This window comes from Periophthalmus magnuspinnatus, chromosome 4, assembly GCF_009829125.3.
Source record: "Periophthalmus magnuspinnatus isolate fPerMag1 chromosome 4, fPerMag1.2.pri, whole genome shotgun sequence".
NCBI classification, from domain to species: domain Eukaryota; kingdom Metazoa; phylum Chordata; class Actinopteri; order Gobiiformes; family Gobiidae; genus Periophthalmus; species Periophthalmus magnuspinnatus.
The window spans coordinates 26,904,095-26,925,332 of record NC_047129.1 but is presented as its reverse complement, the minus strand read 5'-3'; the positions used below and the strand labels follow the sequence as shown (position 1 = coordinate 26,925,332).

At 37.0% G+C, this 21,238-nt stretch overlaps 1 protein-coding gene across 4 annotated transcripts in view; it reads left to right on the top strand.

Annotated features, from left to right (window-relative positions):
- Positions 1 to 21,238, top strand: part of ect2 (epithelial cell transforming 2) — a 66,488-nt gene that overhangs the window by 8,588 nt on the left and 36,662 nt on the right. For 2 of the 4 annotated variants that reach the window (XM_055221590.1, XM_055221588.1), the window contains 10 exons: positions 4,844 to 4,936; positions 8,161 to 8,343; positions 9,964 to 10,053; positions 10,257 to 10,364; positions 12,648 to 12,721; positions 12,967 to 13,097; positions 14,461 to 14,576; positions 15,898 to 15,960; positions 17,991 to 18,216; positions 20,996 to 21,120. In XM_055221590.1, the coding sequence (XP_055077565.1) occupies positions 4,844 to 4,936; positions 8,161 to 8,343; positions 9,964 to 10,053; positions 10,257 to 10,364; positions 12,648 to 12,721; positions 12,967 to 13,097; positions 14,461 to 14,576; positions 15,898 to 15,960; positions 17,991 to 18,216; positions 20,996 to 21,120 (1,209 nt within the window). The remainder of the gene's footprint in view (positions 1 to 4,843; positions 4,937 to 8,160; positions 8,344 to 9,963; positions 10,054 to 10,256; positions 10,365 to 12,647; positions 12,722 to 12,966; positions 13,098 to 14,460; positions 14,577 to 15,897; positions 15,961 to 17,990; positions 18,217 to 20,995; positions 21,121 to 21,238) is intronic. The other 2 variants (XM_033965559.2, XM_055221589.1) reach the window with 1 other exon arrangement.

Below are 21,238 nucleotides of genomic sequence, written 5' to 3'. Positions count from 1 at the left end.
TCACAACCATAAAAGGAAGACACATTATTTAGGAATATATTTGTATCTGGTTGGTAAGTACATTGATTCCAAGATTGGATTCAAGATGAGGTCATGCTACTTTCTCATGCAGGAGAGTAAACTGTCAACTCGCTCTTGCCAAGTTTCAAGTCTGGTCTGCTCTTAAAACAACATCTGTTTGGCTGTCTACATCATCTCCTGTGTGAAACTGGCATCAAGACTGGCAGTTCAGTAAGAAGAAGAGCAAGCTGCGTTTTCAATTAATTTTTTTATAGCCTAAAATCACAATAGCAGTCACCTCGCAGTCTGTTGTGTCTGTAGGATTCCCCAAAGTCTTGATAATCAGATACTAATCAATATTAAAACTAGTATCGAAACTAGATACTCCACTGAGCGTGTATGAGTACTAATAAAGTCACATTCACAGGATAGAAATCAACCTTTTCTGAACAGCTTTAGAATTCAAATGAGTATAAGATGACTATAATATCACAGTTGTCCAGGTATAATCCATAGCAAGAGAAAAATTCAATTCTGTCAACTGGACAAAAGTTTAGAGTGAAGAAGTTTTGCCGCTCCACAAAGCTGCTTCTTCAGTTTTGGTCAGATTGCTGGTGGACACTGCCTTAGATCTATCTGAAGGAAGGAGCTAACCTGTTGAACCTGAGTCATATTCTGCATCACCAGGCCCCTAATGGTTAAGCTCACACCTATTAGCATACTACCTGTCACTATGGTTTTCCTTGTTTTGAGTTAAGTCTGAAGATGGAGTTGTAAATAGAAGATAAATGAATATCTAAGGCCCCCGTTCCTGTTCAAAGATGGATTGTCTTTCCTAACAAAATTGCCTCTTTAACCACTCTCAAACCACTTTTCTTTGGCTAAGATCTGTACCTCACTATCTTCAAAGGAGTGGTTAGTGGCTTTGAGATGGAAGTGTACGGCAGACTCTTAATCCCTCTCTGCTAGCTGTGTAACCATTCCCTACACAGCTGGTGTGTATGAAAAGCTTCAGAGGATTTTCAGACAGCATGAAATCCCGGTCTATTTCAAACCTACAAACACTTTAAGACAGAAACTGGTTCACCCAAAGGACAAAACCCTGAGCCACAAACGAAGCAATGTGGTCTATTCAGTGTAGTGAAGAGTGCAGTGAGTTATATTGGAGAAACAAAACAGCCACTCTAAGAGACTGTACAAACACGCCGTTGTAAGAGCAGCTCGGGACCCCAATCTGCTGTACATCTCCATTTCAAAGCTACTAACCACTCCTTTGAAGATGGTGAGCTACAGGTCTTAGCCAAAGAAAAGAGATGGTTTGAGAGGCGAGTTAAAGACCATCCATCTTTGAACCGGAATGGGGAGCTTATACATCATTTATCTCCTATTTATAACTCCATTCTCAGACCTAAATCAAAACAAGGAAAACAGTAGTGATTGTTAGTATGCTAATAGGTGAGCATCCTAATTAATCACAGCAATCAGTTTATAAGCGCTTTTCACAACTTTCAGACCAGAGCAGAGTAAAAGCTAACAACAACTAGCATGCTAACTGTGCACTTCCTTGCTATTGTACTATAAAATTCTTTCCAACTGAATACAGACGACACATGGCAGAGCTATTTTGACCGCAAGAACTGCTTATACAATATATATGTGCAGCGATACTACACATTTTGCTCAAATACATGGGGAAAAATTGGGTACAAATCCTTTTTAAACAGTTTGCAGTGGTCTAAAGTTTTTCCTCACTTACCATAGCCATCCCTACAATCCTAATTATTCAGTATGATCACTTTATAAGCACTTTTCACAACTCTCTGAGACCATTGCAGACTTTTACCGTGACAGTAAAGCTAACAGCTAGTATGATAATGTTCACATCCTGCTTATCTGGCAATCAAATGCTTTCTAATTAGATGCACATCCCTTTGAAGATGTGTGTTGTTTTCACTGCTTGATCTGAGAAAAATACTGCTAAGGCCTTTAAAATAGCTATTCCTACCAAAATCACACTTAATAGCGTCCAGAAATATTTTAATTTGAGTTCCTTGTTTTTTATTCTACCATTAGTACAAGCATCGCAAAATTAGCATGGGCGATCTCCATTTCACTACACAGCATTTTTGTTTAATTGGCTTATACATTTTTAATCAGGTACATTCTTAGCTGCGACTTACTGAATATCATTTGGATTATTTTTGTTTCAAACTAGTCTATTTCGCTTTGCTATAATGTGCACTTACAGGCCAAGAACATGACTGGCTTAAAGAAGACATGCTTTTTCAGGTAATTCGTCTTAAACTATAAGATATTTAGAACATTTTTTGAATTTTTGTCATTATAGACCCCAATATTAATCAAAATTGACTTAACACGAAACATGCCCTTTGACTTCCATAACCCATAGTCCAGATTTTTTGAATATTGACAAGTACAGAGCTGTGGGAAGAGATAGGGGGTAGGTGAAAACATAAATTATCCGAGCACGCCAGCCTCAAATGTAGAAACAATACAGGATTACTCAAAACTGCATGAATCAATCGAAATACAACTTTGAATAAATTCATGATGGAGATCCAAAAACTCATAATTGTTGATTTTACAGTATTTCCCATTTTAATAAGCTTATTGTAAGTCAAATTTCAATTCTGATTATAATGTCTGTATAATTAAAGTTTTTTTTAAAAATTGCTCCTAAAGAAAAATTGTCCCCTGCATTTGACCCATCCTTCAATGCTGTGCTGTGGCAACCCGTCAGGAGCATTGGACCCGCCTCTATATATTGAGTTAGACTTGGTCAGGATTACATTACTGGAAAATTAGCATAGTATTGTTGGGTGACTACTAGGAGGAAACTCAACCAAACACGGAAAGGCCAGACCTTGGAATTGAACCCCAGACCTTTTTGATCTTGTGAGAAGTTGCCTGATATTCGCTCACTGTGCCATTTAAAAAGCAACAATCTTTATGGACAATCTGCCATATTACAATTCAATTTTATGCTGCTCTGTTGTCCACGCCTGCTGTGTTTTTGGTATTGCATTGGCTCTAGCAATATACTCTGCAGTGACCTCATGCTGGGGGTGTTCTGCATGTATGTCTGACGGAATATTTAGCAGTCTCCATGGCAACACAGTGCGCACACACATTAGCAAACAGCCAAAAAGGTTTTGAGATGGTATGAAAATAGGGGAAAAAATAGAAAATTTATTTAAACATCATATTTTCAGGAGCCTGCGATCAATATGAGTGTTCATTATCCTGTTTAGGTGTTTGATTTTCGACAAAAAAGTGATTAACTGAACTGTTGGCTAACGCTAGCTTGTGACTAACTTTATGTGAGAGAGACTTGTTTAATGCAACAAATCAGCTCCCCTGCTGTAGTTCTAACTATAAGTCAGCTTTTTATGGTCAGATTGTGTTAAAACAAAGCTCAGATTAAAGTCTAACTTGAGTAACAGAACTTCAGACAGAGCAGAGCCTCAAGTTAGCATCACATCCCCAAGGAATATTGATGACATCAGCTGCAAAGTATCAATTTTAAATGCGGAGTGCTTGCTTGTACAGTCCTGTTAAAACTATGGACGTTGAGAAACTGTAAGGCAAGCTACATAAAGGCCTTAAACAAATGAGACGTCTGCTTCCACACACAGGTGTTGACAGCTTGTCGGAGTGCACATATTTGTTTTGTATATTTATGCACCTGACAGCGTGATCTGCCTCCTCGCTCAGCACAGCTTCGAGTGTGTGCATGATGTGCGGATGGAGCCCTGTGAAGGTGATTTGGGGGCGTTGCTCTCCTTTCCCTAAGTGCGGTTACTCTTCCTCCCCCCCGTGTCGACCATGGGCCCTGCCACTCTGAAAGCATCCTGCTAAAATATCTGTCTGTGCATGTCAATCTGTCGGCCTGGTATAGCAGAGGATCATATATATGAATAACAATAATGCCACCGAATATAACAAAACCGCTAGTTCTGTTTATGTTTTAATAAGTACTAGTAAATACGTCAACTGTTGTATTACAAAACCAGCTACAGAATGAGAAGACGTCTCATGATCAAACTTTAATGTTACGATTATTGTCACAATTATTGTCAAAAACTATTGCAGTTATTTACAAGAATTGGCGCAGAGACCAAACAGTGAAAAAAAGAAAATCGATTTATATTGCTGCAGTAGGAGCTCGTCCCGGAAAATTTTCATCGTAAACAAATGAAACTTAGCCTTAAAAAACAGATCATGTCAGGATAGGTAAAAATGTTTTTATGGCCCCGCCCTAACCCCTACAGGAAGTCGGCCATATTGGATCAAACCCGGCATTGATAAAATCACACATCGTAATTTTTTGACATCTCCAACAGTTTTTAATAAAAAACATTTCAAACTTCACCAAAAGACACACGACCCATGTGCAATAAAAGATTATCAATTGATTTTAAATAGAAAGTTGAGCATGTTAAGGGTGATTGTACATTGAACTTTGTGAGTGAAGATATAAAAAGCTGGTGCTTGATGTAGGCAATTTGAACATTTAAGGTTAAGATGTTTTAAAATGTGAAGTAGCACATGCCATGTAATGACATCATGAGGTGGATCAGTGTTTTAAGCTTTGAAGAAAAAGACAAAATACGTATTGCTCAAGTAAGTGGAACAAAACAAATGCAGTATGTTTTTAATGAGTCCTTTTTAAAGAGAAAACATCAGGATGATACAGACATTTTTGATGCTGACAGCTTTCTTTTACAGGTCTTTCTAAACTTTGCCATCTGCAGCCTGGATCCTGATGCCATTCTTTGATTACACTGTGTGACATTGACTTGTTGCTGGTTGCTTTTTCCAGGCCGTCCGAATTATGGAGGTACCAGTGGTAAAGATAAGAGATGTGGACACGGGGGCAGACGAGAAAATGATGATAAAATCTATTGTCAATATGGTACAGTAGAACGTGTGTGTCTAAATGTGTCTGGGGTTATAATTCACTTGTCCTGTCCGCTCGAGCACTGTGCATGGCCCATCTGTAGTGATTTGTGTTGTGATTTCAATGTAATTAATCAAACTTAATATGGGGAGCACACTAGGGCTGAACGATTTTCTGAAATATGGCAAAGTTGAAATTGTCAGACAAATTTTGTGATAGGTTTTTGATTTGTGATTGAGACGCAGTTCTTAGTGCAGATTTTGCTAGACTAATTCAAAAATCGCATGCTTTTTGGGCAGGATTGTAGAGATCTAGCAGGGTTAGCAGGTTATAGAGACTTGTCATCTGCTTTCACAAAGGTTATTATCAAACACAAAAACAGAACTGAAATTGAATAAATGAAAGGGATTGTTACAAGGATGGTCAAAAGTATCGATCAGATGCTAACCTATATTATATTCGAACTAGTATTGAAACTGGATACTCATTTGAACAAGTATCAATACTAAAAATGTCTCCTCACAATCACATTCTGTTGTCTAAATTAAGTGTTTGTTTTGTTTTTTTAATTATAGTGGTATCGGAATCAGTATAGAGTATTAAGTCTATTCTTTAGTATCGATATCCAGTTTGAAATTGTTGTTTTGTGACAGCACTGATAGGCTTACATCTGGTATTATACTAATTTTAATATCAATCAAGACAATTCTAAAACAAGGAAATGACCAAATTTGGCCTATTATGTTTTTTTCCAGTATCAACCCTTGATACTAATAGATACTTGACATTTGAGAACAATGTATTGCCACATTAAATAATTGCTGCTTTTGGGATTTGCTAATTACGACAAATTGATTTAAATTTCGATTTTCGTTCAGCCCTAGTCCACACTAACGGACTTGCCTTCAAATGTCACTGTGTTGGACAGATTTTCTATAAATTTTTATGGTCCTTTTAAAATGGTGTACTACTTTAAGTGCCAGTTAAATACAGCAGAGTTCATCTTCTTGGCAATGGAATGAAAAGGTTCTGGATTATAAGAGGATTCTGCAATTTGAAAGCCACATTATGGTACATTATGGGAGGATTATGTATCTGATGAAAAGCTTATGGCTGTTAATGGGATCATAAACTTAATGCATACCAATTGCAGTTGCATTGAAATAATATAAGTGATTAAAGATTATTATTGCACAAGTGAATAAGCATTAATCAATGTAACGATAATTTGTGTCTTTTTATACTGATCCACTATTAAAGGCGCTGTACCTAATTTTTACTCACTCAAAAACGTAAAAAACAAAACTAGTTAATAGTTTAATGGTTTGCTGTGGTCAAAAGTTATTCCTCTCTTACCTTATGCATTTCAAACGTCCCAATTATTTACCACAAATGTTCACAACTTTCAGAGAACACAGAGGAGTTTTGCCATCATTGCCAAAACTAAGAACAACCAGCATGCTAACGCGCACTTCCCAATTGTCAGTATTGAAAAACAAAATGCTTTCTAATTAGATGCAGACAGTACCCAGCAGACTCATTTTGACCTCAAGAGCTGCTTATACAATATGACGATAAATTTTGCTTAAATACATGGGGGAAAAATCAGGTACAGGCCTTTTTAACATTTTGGAAACATGCAAGTACTCTTACAGATGACCATGAGAATGTTTAGTGCGGTTTAGTGGTTAATTTCGGATGATTATCGCACAGGAAATGGGAGAACGGTCTCATCTTCTCAAATTGGCAAAAAGTATATAACAATACTAAAAGGGCATGAATCATAAATGGTTTAAACCCTAAAAACATGAGTGTACCTGTTTCCAAAATGTAGTAAGCAGTGTGTGTTTTATAACAGATGGCATGCTAAAATGTACTGACGCACTGTTTTTTTCAGTTCTAGGATTTCTGTTTATTTTCTTTGATGAGCAACAAAATGCAGCCAAGTACCCTTTTAACCCTTTTAAGAGTCCGTTTGAGTCTGTTATCTCGAAATGTTACTGAGTTGCAACAAGCTCATAGTCCATTTCCTTCTGTACAATGCAGACATTTGTATACAGACAACAGGAAGTGGGTATACACACTTCTGTACTACAGTTACAGTTTGCACTTTTTAAAATTCAAAACGTGCATTTTCATGAACTAGCCACACCCCTAAATAAATGTGACGTCAACTTAGGGATCCAATGCCAGAATGGACTTTACTATAACAAAACAAAATATGAATTTCTATTGGCTCAGAAGGGAGTTAATATGCAGACATTGTCCTAAAATGAATAACTAAAAACTAAATTGAACTATTCACACAGCTAATGTGCTCTCTATTCTTAATGCAAAAAGTCAAATTCCAGGTAGTATTTATTTGTTCATCCTAATTTCCTATGCTATTGAGGTTCTTTGAAATAAGTTAATATGCAGACATTGTACGAGTGCAATAAACACCTCACTGTCCTAACCTGAATAATAATTTGCTCTAAAAATGAAATGGAAATATTCTCAGGACTAGTATACGCTCTGTGATTCACTGAAAAATATTTGTAATACCGAAAATGTATTTATTTAATTAAAATTTCTGTTCCATTGATGTTATTTGAAAACAGTTAATGGTACACTGTGTAACTTTTCTGGTGGAGGATGTTACGCCATCTGTTTAGCTCCATGAAAAAAAAGTTTAAAAAGTCCCATTTGACAGGGTTATAAGTCAGATCTGTGGTGAGGCAACCCTGCTTACAGTAAGATTGCATGTTTTTCGAGATATTTTTAAGCGACAAAAACTTTTATTAAACACATGCTAGACAATATGTTTAAAACTCTACTGTGGAACATGGCATTTTATAAACTGTTTCTAAAGTGCTACACTGACAGAAAACGACAAATCACAAAAGGTGTAAATAACTGATCCTACTAGTCCTAAAACAGTAAACCAGTGGAAAAAAAAGTTTAGTTTTTTTAGTTCACTTATTTATTGCAAACACTGAACCACTCCGCTCAAGGAAAAAGTCAAAAGCCAATAAGTAATCTCCATGGAGACAAGTAGGTAGCAAACCCTTTATCAGAAAAGTTATGTAGTTCCTGTTTATTTATATTCACCACCTTGTGCTAACATGAATAATAAAGTTGACTAAAAATGAGTTATCCTACCCTAACACACTGGTACTTCTCCTCTCTGTACTGTTGTTGTTTTGCACATTAGTCGTCCGTGCCCTGCTGGATAACTCCTCTTCATTTCTTTGTTGCAGGACATCAATGCCCCCTGCATAATGACCGACAGCGTCCAGGAGTTCGGGGACGGCGAGAACGCGGACTTCGAGACAGTTTTCGTCTTGTCGCACTTTGATTCCCCAGACTACACGTACCTCTACAAACAGGACAACCGCATCGTGGGCCCCCCCGTGGTGATGCATTGTGCCGCCAAAGACGAAGTATGTTATTTATTCACAGCAGGGTCCAGCCAGACTCAATTTACAAAACAAATAATACCAGCGAGACCACACAACTATTTGATTATGCATAGGAAAAGTTGTAACGAGTAGGAAGGTGTAGCTTTGGTTTAGTGTAAACATGAGAACTAAAATACAGAAGCAGTCACAAGGCTGCATTTGATAAAAGCCAAGTTTGTGTTTTTGAAACTTATCAGCATTGGAAAATAGGCGTGACATGATGATTACAATATCGATTTATCGTTCAAAATATGAAAGCTGGAACTATATATTTTGGGGCTCTATATTTATTGTCTGCAGACATTTTGGCCATTTTTATGTAATACAATAAGATTTGAGCTTTAGAGGGAGTGTGTTGGTGTAAATAACTTCTATGGCTAATTATTGGTTCATTCTGCCATTTATTTGTTGCAGCTTATGTCTTTTATATTTAAAATATATTTACTGGGATTATCTTCCTTTGTGTCAGTGGCATAAAGTAGTTTCAATATTATCGTTTATCGCAATATTTCCATGTACCAATATATCGTACTTCAAAATTAGCTTTTGTGACAGGACTGCTGCAAAGCTTCATGTCATGGAAAATCCTGAACATTGATATCAGATACTGATATCAGATACATCGATCCAGAAAAAATTTTCTAGATTGGGTAGATCGGTTGCATGATTTCAGTTTGATATCTTGGTTGAGCCTTTAATTGAATGCAGTAAGACTATTTACTCAATTTCTCTAATTTCTAATGAAGTCTCTCTTAAGTACTCTTAACCCTATAGTGGAGGATGCTGTCGTCGCTGATAGAGCGCGGTTGTGGACTTTCCGTTACCGTAACTCCGCAACCAATTTGCTCTCGTGTAAATTCAAACTGCGTCTCAAAGCAGAGGCAAGGGGCTCTGTAATCTGCCTCCGTTGTCCCTCGAAGGTGACCAATCAGAGCGCAGATGTCGCAGGGATTTTCCCAGTCACTTATCCGATGCATCAAAGAAAAAATACAGATGGATGTAAAATAGAGGTAGCTGTGTGTAAAAATGCAGTACATTCTGATACTTCCTTTAACATGATTTTTATGGCTAAAAAAAGAATAAAAGTGTAGGCGAGCTACACTGGTCTATAGTGTGCTCAGTCCTTAAAGGGTTAACCTGATGGAGTTTGTTCACTGAATGAGATGAACGTTCTGTATTATATTTGTCCATTGCTGCTAATTTGGAACGTCAGGTTTGAGCTAAAGTCTGGTAATCACAAATCGCAAAAAAAATCACTAATTATGGATAATTAAGAGGGCGTCAGTTGGTACCAACCCATGGACCCCATTTAGACAACACAGCAAACTAACAGCTGAGATTTCTGAACTTATGTGCATCTGGAGTTCTTATTTTATTTTAGTTTTCATGAAATAAATGGTTTTTTTTTCCATATCGGTTTATATAGCTGTATTTGATCAGTATTGGAACTGAAAAGGCTGGCTCGGAGCATCCCTAATTTAAATTATGACCAGAATATTGTGGCAAACAAATAGTGCGTTTTTTTACAGAACTAATGCAAGAACTTGAAATGTTTAGTAGATGAATGATACTACTTAAATCTTTTTCCTCTTCTTCCCTCAGCCTCTGCCTTTTTCGTGCCGCCCGCTCTACTCCACCACGATGCTCAACCTGTCGCTGTGTTTCACCGGCTTCAGGAACAAGGAGGAAATGGTCAGTGCACTCAAGCATCAGGTCTCTAATAACATTGGAAAAGAGCCCAGACCCAAAGCCGCCGTAATGGGAAAATGATGTTCTTTAGAAAATAAGTTATCCCCACATTGCCTTTAAAATTGGATGACAAAAGACTTTGATAATGCAGAATGTTGTTAGATTCGATCCAAAAAAATGAACAGTTTCTGTTATATTTCTCGCAGAAAAACTTGGTGAATCTGGTGCATCACATGGGAGGAACTATCCGGAAGGACTTCAGCACCAAGGTCACCCATCTGATTGCCTACTCCACACATGGGGAGAAGTACAGGGTGAGCAGGATATTTTTTATTATATTTTTTTTATACATGGTTTGGTATACTAAAATAATTTAAGAGACCACCAAGCAATGCAATAATTTAAAATGGCAGTCATTTTATATCATCTTATAGTCATTTTATATCATCTTAGTCATTTGAGGTTAATTAGGTCTTAATTAGGTCTGCGTTGATTATAATTTAGATTTTTATGTACAAAAGTGGTATAGAATTTGTTTTGTGCTTTGACAGTTTCAGCTACACTCTATTATAATCTGCAAACATTTATTTCAATTCAAATTACAACAATTATTAATAATGCAACCACTTTTTTGCTCATACTTTATAATTTCACCTTCTCTTGTGCCATTTTTCTGTACGCACATAATTAGATTTGACGTTTTTAATCCTTTTGATGCTGTTGTTTACTCTCAGCACCCCACACAATACAAAACAAACCCTCCCATAGATCTCCTTAGCCTAGCATCACCATACCAAATGCCAAGCCCTGATTCAGTTCACAGCGTTGCGTCATCCCGTTCATTTCCCATCAGACTTGTCATCGGCGTTCCCTCCCCTCCACCTGGCCTTTTTACTGCTCAAAGCCTTCTCTCCTGTCACGGTTTTGTTCTGCTGAGGAAGTACAAGTGAGGAAAGTTTGTCACAGGCGGAGAGCTCTGTTTTCCATTTGAAAGCAGCACGCTAAACTAAAAAAAAAAAACAGACAGAAGCTATTCTCCAACCAAGCCCCACACGCTTGGTTTTAAATTGCGCCTAGAGTAGAAACTGTTTGTACCTCGGCGGCAAAGTACAAAATAAGGCAGAATTATTTGTGAAAAAATATCCAATTGCAATTTTTTCTGACAAGCATTGTGATTGGATTTATGATTTGTTTTAATAGAAGGAATCTGTTCAAAGTTCACATTTTACACGCAAAAGAATTGACAAAAAAGCCAGAAATATGACCTGACAAATTAAAGGCGGTGTACCGGGAAACGTGAAAATGGAGCTGGTTTGCAGTGCTCCCAAGTTTTTCCTTGGTTACGTTATTCATTCTGGACACGCTAATTATCCACAGCCATGAGTTTATAAGCGGTGGAGTTATACTGTGATGGTTAAGCTAACTACAACTAGCATGCTAACCACACTTCCTGATTAACAGACAATAAAATGGCTTCTTATTAGATGCAGATGTATTTCGATCTTAAGAGCTGCTTATACGATATATTACTGGGGAAAAGATATAGAGGAAAAAACCTGCTACAAGATCTTTTAACTCAAGATTTGCATTTCAGAACATGTTTGTGCAGATGTAAACTACTGGGTTGGCAGTTTTTTATGCAGAATAATTTTTTGGGAGGAAAAATGTATGGACATTTATGGTTCTTCAAAAAAAAAATACTGTCTTTGGAGTTTGATTTTGTACTAGAGATGCCTCATTAATCACCTACAAATCAAAATCGTAATTTAAAGAACGCAATTAGCAACTCGCAGCTTTGCACTGCCTGAACAAAATATGCAAGAAAAAAAAAAATCATTATTACATCTTGATAATTGTTGTTAATTGATCTATTTTGGGCTAGTGGATTTCTATTGACTTGTATTATGACACGTCTGGGGCTTTTTGGATTAAAAGACTTGGGCAGACTGCCATTATCTAATTTGCCCACACTGCTAGAGATAAACAAGTAGCTTTTTAGTGGGAAAATCCTTCTGGTGCTTTGGTGTTCGTTTTTGAAGACCTATAAAATATCAATTTTGTTTACTAAACTAACTAATGGCAACTGTTTCAGAATTAAGGCTTGATGATATCCGAAAAATCTATTAATCCTCACAAATATGTTTTTAGGATGAATTTGCTGAACATAAAGTTGAAATTTTTCTGATAATTGGCAAATATGTAAAGTCTTTAGTCAGTATTTGTAAGAAAGCATGTGGTTTGGAGCAGAGTTCAGACCTGACAGGATTGGCTGTGGACTTCTCTATTAAAAAGACCCAAGATGATCATTGGCAGAAATTACTGAATCAAATCTCAATTAAACTTTGATTGATTGCACAGCCCTATTCAGAATTGTATTGTTTGTTTGGCCATCTCTGTAATGCAAAACATCCCAAACTAAAACTGTATAAAATATAACTCTTTCAGAAGAGAAGTCCGAAATTGAGGCATATTGTTTGTTAGCCAGAAATTGGTTTAAAAAGTAGTTAAGACAGCTGCATGATAAAATTAGAAAAAAAAGGTTGATCAGGCTACATAATTGATCATTTATTTCACATTTGTCTGGTGCTCTGTTACAGCTGGCAGTTTGCATGGGGACGCCTATCCTCACACCAAACTGGATTCTCAAGGCCTGGGAGAGAAGAGATGACGTGTAAGTAAAATCATCATTGACAATTGTCATTGACAATCAGACTGTATTAACAAAGAACTTACAAACCAGATGACAACTTTTGGAAACACTCAAATAAATTGTTTCCCATTGTTTTATTTTTTATGTATTTTTATTTTATACTTTTGTTTATACTTCGGTTTTATTTTAATTTAATCTTGAATGCATACATTTTTATTTTTTTTTGCAATAACTATTGATCGATTGTCTGGTCTTTGGGTGCCCAGGACCTTCCACGCTGGAGACGAGGAGTTCCGGACTGAGTACAAAGTCCCTCCGTTTCAGGACTGTATTCTGAGTTTTCTGGGTTTCTCAGATGAAGAAAAGGCCAACATGGAGGAGCGCACACTGAAACACGGTCTGTAATTTAACTTGTTTTACAACATCCAATGCAGTTTTAAGGTTTATTACATTATTACAGCCCACAAAAAATTGATTGAATAATATGAACCTTAAACATAAAGCAAACATATTGCATTAGTGAGGGGGAAAAAACACTAGATAGTTTTGAGCAAAGAACATCAAATGATTAATAATAAGGGAAATCATGATTTATTTAAAGCACAGTTGTCGATAATTTGCCTTGAGAGAAGGTCGGGCATCAGCGTATCTAAATGAAGAAAACAAACATGAAATGAAAGTAGACGACGTATCTCACAGTAGAGTACGTTTAGACAACTGCTGCTCTCTGCTGTACTCGGGTACAATCGATGAGCAACTTTTCCACTCACGGAAACTTGGACACATTTAAGAGTTACTGTTATTTAGGGATGCAACAGTTATTTGGAATATTCATGGCTAGTCGACTATTAAAATAATCGTAATTGTTCTCTGATCTCTACAGACTCTAAAACAGGGGTCTCCAACCTGTAGCTTGGGAGCTACTAATAACTTTCCATCACCTCCCAAGTAGCTCACTAAGGGATTTCTGAACTACCTGTACTTAATTTTTTGCGACCGCTAAAATTATTAGCTCTCTAGCATATTGTTTTGTAAAAGTAGCTCACCGGAGAAAAAAACACCCCTTCTCTAAAACATATATGAAAATACAGCAGCATTATTCAATCAAAATTGCAAATGTATATAAAAAATACAGATTTTATCAATAATACAGTTTAAGTGTAGGTGTTCTATATCTAGAAGCCTTCAGTCACAGTATTTCAGCCTTTTTTGTTTAAAAGTGTATCAAGTGTCAACTACTAAAATAATTGTTAGTTGTTGCAGCCATAATGATCTACATTACTCTATTACAGATTTTGTAATTGTCTAGAGCAATAATTGTAATTGTAAATGAAATTTAAATAATTACATAGTGATAACTTATTGTATACACTAGAGCTTGGTACATAGTAAATTAAGAGCTTAATGTGACTTGTTATCAAACCAAAAGTAGTCATTTGGTTGACACTCTGTGATACCAAATCACATAGCGTATTATCCGGCTGATGTACCTAAGAACTTGCCTGTGATGACCTTATCCTCATCAAAGTGAAAAATACCCCGATGTAGACATAAGAGCACGCATTATCCCCTCTAGATTACCGTGGGTCCTTGTCTCCATCACCGTGGGATTAAGCCTGATTATGAATCTCACATAAAAGCCTACCCTGGGAGCCAAATTAAACCTGTACATGTCAAGCAGAGATAACCACCTCCCTGTGTGCCAGATAAAGGTTATTCTGTAAATATATGTAGGTGTGTAATGTGTCTATGTCACTTAGGTGGCACCTACCTGGAGGTGGGGAGCGAGCGCTGTACTCACATGGTGGTGGAGGAGAACTCTGTGAAAGAACTGCCCTTTGCTCCAAACAAAAAGCTATATGTCGTCAAGCAAGAGGTGGGTTAGCAGCACCGCAGTGTATTTTTAAAACTACTCTTGAGTTATGTATGTTCAATTAACTGTGCAATGAAGTGTGATGAAGCTGGTTTTGGCACAATTGCTGGGTTTCGGATAACATCACAACACTTTATAGGCAAATAATTTATACAGATCATTTTTATAGTGCTGATAAAAACACTATGACTATATATGACCATGAGTCACATTTTGTCAATTCACCTTTTAGATATTTCAGGGCAAAGTAATGTGGTATCAGTGGGAAAAACTGGCTGTTGTCCCCATCTGGGAGTATATTGTCATCGTATTCTAGAAAAAAAATTATGCCCAATGTTTCAGAAAAATAGCACAGATAGCCGTAGGGTTGAAAGAGGTGCTCTGAATCCATCTTAAAAATGTAGGAAAAAAAGTACCCGTTTATTTGCAACAGCTTTCAGTCGTTCAAAGTTTTACCTGTACATTTGTGTTGAAAATAGTACAATATGTAAAGTTATACTACAAACAGTGCCCGTGTGTTTACAGCAGCCTAAATATCCCTTTATAAAGATTATATTTGTTTTTTTATATATAGTAGCAAAATATCTGCTGCCTACAATTGTTTTATCTACGTGTTTAGACCCCTGAGGTGCGCTGAGGTACTTTTAAATATTTTAATCTGACTTGTAAAACAGCCCTTCAAGTCTCTTTTACAAACACAAATGGACAAGGTGTTGAGAGCGTGTTCATAATGCTGTCAAATGCGAGTCACCAATAGCTGAGCACAAAACACAACAACAAAAAACTAATGGGGTCACTTCTTCACAGAACTGACCTGTAACATGACCCGGCGGCATGACAGTTGTGTTTAATCTGTCATACTGTGGAACATTTAAGGCAAAGGAATAACATCCTTGGAGACAAGAAGGTGACGGACCCTCCACCAGAAACGTACATAGAGCACCTTTAATGATAACATGCACAACGCGCCAGGTCATCAGAATCCTACTCCAAATAATGAATGTTTTGTGCTACCCCAAATGGCCCTGGATTTCTGGATCAATGCTTTCTCCCATGCTCTAGCTCTTGTCAGCGCGCGGTCGATATAAGATTTCCTCCTCCACCGGATGAATAATTTGAACCTAGCTGTCGGAGTGGTTTAGCTGTGCTCATAACCCCGCAATCAATAAGCCCCCTTTCTTTATTCTGCCAAGTTTAGTTGATTTTCAAAGAGCGACGACGCCGTTATTCTACCGGGAAGCGTTTTCTCTCATTTCGTCCTAATCCAGTTTGTGTGTAAAATAAATCCAAAATGTGTTTTTTTTTTTTTCTCTTTCTGTGGCAGTGGTTCTGGGGCAGTATACAGATGGATGCCCGAGCTGGAGAGTCCATGTATCTCTATGAGAAGGTGAGTGTGGGTTAGGCCTGCTTAATATATCACAAACTGCTATTTGATTTGCTGCAATTATCACAAGCTGCAGTTATTTAGCAAGTACAGTGCCATTTGTAAAGATATCCTGTCTTTTTATCGTGGAAGTTTAGATCTCTCCAAACTTGTCCTGAAATGTATGGGATTCTTTTATTAGTTTCAGTTATTTTTCAGTTTTATCTCAAATATTAATACTCTTGGAGTTGTTTACCATGTGCACTCTGGGTTTGTAAAAAGTAGGATTCTGTTTAGTCTAATCTCAGTTGGCTGTGCGCAGAACACAGCTCAGTAACCTCACAGTTAGCTACTTCTTCCTGTCTAATTGTATCTCTGTGGGGCTTTGGCCGAGTCGTGCTAAAACGAATACATAATTAATGATCAGGCGGTGGACAGTAAGTTGTTGGTGGATATCAGTGACAACATTAAATACTAAACGAATGAGGTGAAAACGTCTTTGGAGGACACTTCTGTGTTTTAGAAAAGGAGATGTTTGTCTAAATGCTAACGCTAATTTTGAGGCATAATAAAACGGGCACAAACTGATGTAATCTACCAATAAAAACAGATAGTCTTCACTTAAATTTTTATTTTAATAGGTTATTTTATATTTTATGCTTTTAATAAAAGTTAGCATTATCGTTGAAGCACAGTGAGCTAGCTAGCATTCTGCTGTGCACAAAACCTATTAGTTTTTTTTTCCAGCCCTAGTGCAGCTATGTTCAACAGAGTAATGTAATCTCATGCAATCAACTAGTTCAACTAAATAAGATTCAAATGGCTAATGACCATAACCCACATTATTTGTTAATAGTACATGGTTACCAATAGGGCTGTCACAGTAACCACAATATTGCGGTACTGTGGTATGATCAATCATGCCGCACAAGGGCTCAAGTAACCACGCTAACTGCATTTTGCATTTTAATGAGACTCCACGCACCTGCACACAGGTAATTTTACCATTCAGCTAAGAACCAATTTATATTTACGTGGCTCTAGGCTCTGGAGACGATGCAAATATGTATCAGAGGACAGTGGTTAGAGAGGAAAAGGTGCCTTTTTTTAAAGAAAAGCTAAACTCTAGCCCTTAAATCAGAGGGCTCGAATCTCGAGAAACGGGTTTACCATGAGTGTATGGGCTCTGCATGTTTCTTGCTGACGAAGCGGCAGACTTGAATGCAAATTCACTCATCGGGCAGCACTAAAACCATAGACTGTATAAAACCACATGAAGTTTGGCTCAGTACTTGATAATCTGCGCTCAGCCCGCAGAGCTGATAAGTGTCCACAAGCACTTTGTCCCACATGAGTTTACCACAGGGCAATGTTATAACATAATGATATATCCTCGTAATTGTTTTCTAAAAGTACATTTAATGAACAGAAGTGGCTGTGTATGACGCATGCATACGTGCACGTATGTCACTCATGCCTGGCTGTTTTATATTGCTATTTTCAAATACAACGCCAAATTTAGTTGTTTTAATATGTGCTATATCACATACACCGTGGTGCTGAGGCATGTAAGTTACTGCAAGGGAAATTCTTTAACTGCTTAGTTACCAAAGTATTTACCTTGATTTTTGTTTCTCTCATAAAATTATAAAGGATATAAGATGAAGGTGAACTTGATTCCTATCACAAATCTGATTCAGCCTGACTGAATACATTTTCATCTGCAGATCTATACTTTAAGTGAAATTATAAAAACAGTGTTTCCCTCAGGGTTATGGTGAGACTATGATTGCACAGGCAATCCAAATATGCCCGACTATTCAAGCACTTTTTGCTTCTACTATACAAAAAATGAGTGATTAAAGATGAAATGAAGTTATTTCTATGCTATAGCCTACTATATATTTATACAACAAACAAAGTATTTCCTTAACACTAGTTTATTTTGGCCCCCTATGAATTCAAATTAATTCAAGAGTTTACGTTTTTGGGGTATGCGCCTAAAAACTACTGCTCTAAAGTATTACCATTATTTTCTATGACTTTTCCATCAGAACGACAGCCCCGCCATGAAGAAGGCAGTGTCTCTCCTCTCCCTCACCACACCCACCAGTAACAGGAAGCGGCGGCGGCTCAAAGACACTCTGGCCCAGCTGACCAAAGAGACGGAGATCTCGCCCTTCCCTCCTCCCCGAAAGCGGGCATCTGCAGAGCACTCGCTGTCAATGGGCTCCCTGCTCGACATCTCCAACACCCCTGACACCTGCAAGAACCTGGCAGGTAACAGCAGACGCGGAGAAACTAGGGCTGCACAACAATGTAAAAGAAAACCTTTTTTTCAAAATCGAGCTTTTTACAAAAATCATCTTTTTTATTTTTACATTTATGAAGGACATTCCAAATGATTTGAAGGTGTCAAACTCTCCCATTCTTTAAAATCCCCTTGGAAAAAAATTGACAAAAGTGGCATTTATTCTGAAAGAAGAAAAAAAACTATTTGTGTTGAAACTCTACTTTAGCATCTAAAATTACCTAGTTTCTTCTCTCACTCTGATGTTGCACCATGACAAAGAAACTGATTTTCATGAATAATACATTTTATTCAGGGGCTTGACAAAAATCTATTTGTTTGAAAAAAGAAATTTAAAGTTTAACTAGAAGAAAATCTTGCCTTTTAAAATGTATTCATGGGTTCCACCTTCCTGAAGCCAATTTTTTTACTCATTTTTTTTCCCCATTTAAAAGATGTATGCTGTCTTAAATTTTTTATTGCTATGGCAACATTCCTAATTCCAAAACACATTTAGATTATTTATCTAAATAATATCAGTATTTTATTTGGTGATGATAGTTGAAGAGTATTTCTGTAAAACAAAGGTTTCTAATATTGTGCAGCCCTAATAAAGTCACACATCTTCTTCAAACGGAGATTAAATGACTGAAATGTTGGTTGCAGAAAGCAGAGTCAGGGTAAGATCAGACAGCACAGGAGATGGGGCAGTGACCAGGAGAAAGGTGAGGGGGTGCTCTACCAACCACAGGAAGAGGAGTAGGACAGAAAGGGAGCAGAGGAGAGCCAGGTCTTGCCTCAGTACCTTCCAACAAACAGCCAACGAGGAGGAGCCCACAGCCAATGAAGGTCAGGGAGTGAAAGGCAAACTACTCTGAAATAATAGTTTAAATAAGGTAAGAACAAATAGATCTGAGAAACAAATCAACATAATCATTACAGTTGTGGTGGGAGCACCAAATCGCAAAAGCTGCAATTATCTTTTAGTCTGAGTCTGAATTTTCATTACAAGCCTGTCCCATTATTGCCCCAATAGTATATATTTGTACATTATTTGGGAACTTAAAGTGCATTTGACAGTTTAATATATTTTTTCAATGATTCTTTTGTTTGGTGGGATAGTACCTGAGGAAAATATTTATCATAATGCTGCATCAGTTTAGTTGCAGTTTGTGAAGAAAAGCAGAAAATGAAAAGTTGGATAATACAGGAACTAGAAGTCAACTGTCACCAACTCTGTTATATCCAGGCATTTTTCTGACATTTTAAACATTCATATAACAAAATAAATAGTCATTTGTTTTTATTGAAATCGTCAATGAAATCATAACTATTGTGTAATTTAGACACATTTTGGTCCTTGTTAACATTATGGTTGCTAGGTAACATACCTCTACATATGTCATATCTGCTGCACATGTTCAGCTTCACCAAAAATTGCAAAACTAGAAAAGACTAGGCAAATCTAGGCATCTTTAAAAAATAAAAATTAAAAAAAGATTTATGACAAAAACTTTTCTGAAGGAATGGCAGGCGGAAGTTGTTATGAATTATGCAATCTCTGTAAAGTGTGTTATGTGCTTATGTGGTTCAGAGAAATCTACTTGAGTCTCTTACTTTTCATATGGCTAATAGATATTTGCAAAGAATAATATTTATGTTTTAAGAACTTCAGAACTGAGTGAACAGGAAATTGGTCTGTAAGATTTACTTTAAATTAAGACTAATCCTACAAAAGTTTTACTATATTTAAATAAAGCAGGAAATAAAACTCATTTGGAACGATGGGATTTTATGTAAAGGAAAAAACAAAAAACAAAACAAATGTTGGAGCCATTATGTTGGCTGAATAATAATAAGTAAACCAAAATAAAGAATGTGACTTTATTTAAGTTGCGTGTTTAGTTGGCTTGAAATATGAATTTACTTATAAAATTTTAGAATGCTAATGAAACCTATTAAAATGTCTGTCATAATTTTAGATGCAGCATAAGGGCCAATGTAATTCTAGTAACTCTTAAGAAATATCCAAATGTATGAACTCTGACCTGTCCTCTCCTCTCCATTTTAAACTATAAGAATTCTAGTATGTCTTGATGTCACCTGAATGCAGCCTACTCCAAAAGGTTTACTTAAACTCACATGGAAAGTTACTACATTGACTGACATTAATTTAAACTGACTTATTGGAACCAGTTCTTTTTGTTCTGTTATGTTAAACGGGGTATTACCATGTTATATCATTGTTCCCTCTTCAAAAATGTCGCTGAAGAGGTTTTATAAGCCATCCATGCATGTTTGACTAATTTTGTGATCTCTCCCTTTCCTGTCTCCTATTCAAATCGGTTACGGTTAGCATACTTTTTTTTTTGCGCATTTTTTTTTTTTAATCATACATTTGTACAGTTTTATTAGTGAAATGCATGCCAATTGTGTTCCGAAGGGGGTGTGAGTTAGCATGGAGAACAAAGAGAGGGGGAGCTCAGAGCATCAGAACCAAAAGTGATGTGTTGTTTTCGGTGAATATAGCATTTACAAAGCAATAAAAGGTAACATGGTGATCCTAAATGTGTTGTCAGCTAATACACAATAGAAGTGTAATACCCCCTCTTAAACTGAACACAGTTAGAGACTTATAAAACTGAAAATTGTATTAAATTGCTTTAATTTACTCCAAATCCTTTTTATCTAGGATTAAGACGACAGCGGAGGAATCTACTCTCGTGTCTGCTAACGCTTGTTTTTCCCCTGTCGGTCTGGCTCCTATAGAGAGTTCAAAGCCTTCGAAGAGCTCCACTCCTCTGGTGTCGAAGCAGTCAGCGCGGTGGCAGGTCTCCAAAGAGCTGTACCAGACGGAGAGCAACTACGTGGACATCCTCAGCACCATCCTCCAGGTACCAGTCATCTCTGCCCCATTCCTCCCTCTGTCTTTGCCCCTGACAACCACCCCGCTCATTAAAACTAACTATTTACCCTGGATACGACTCATGGGACGTTTAGTTACAACAGGAA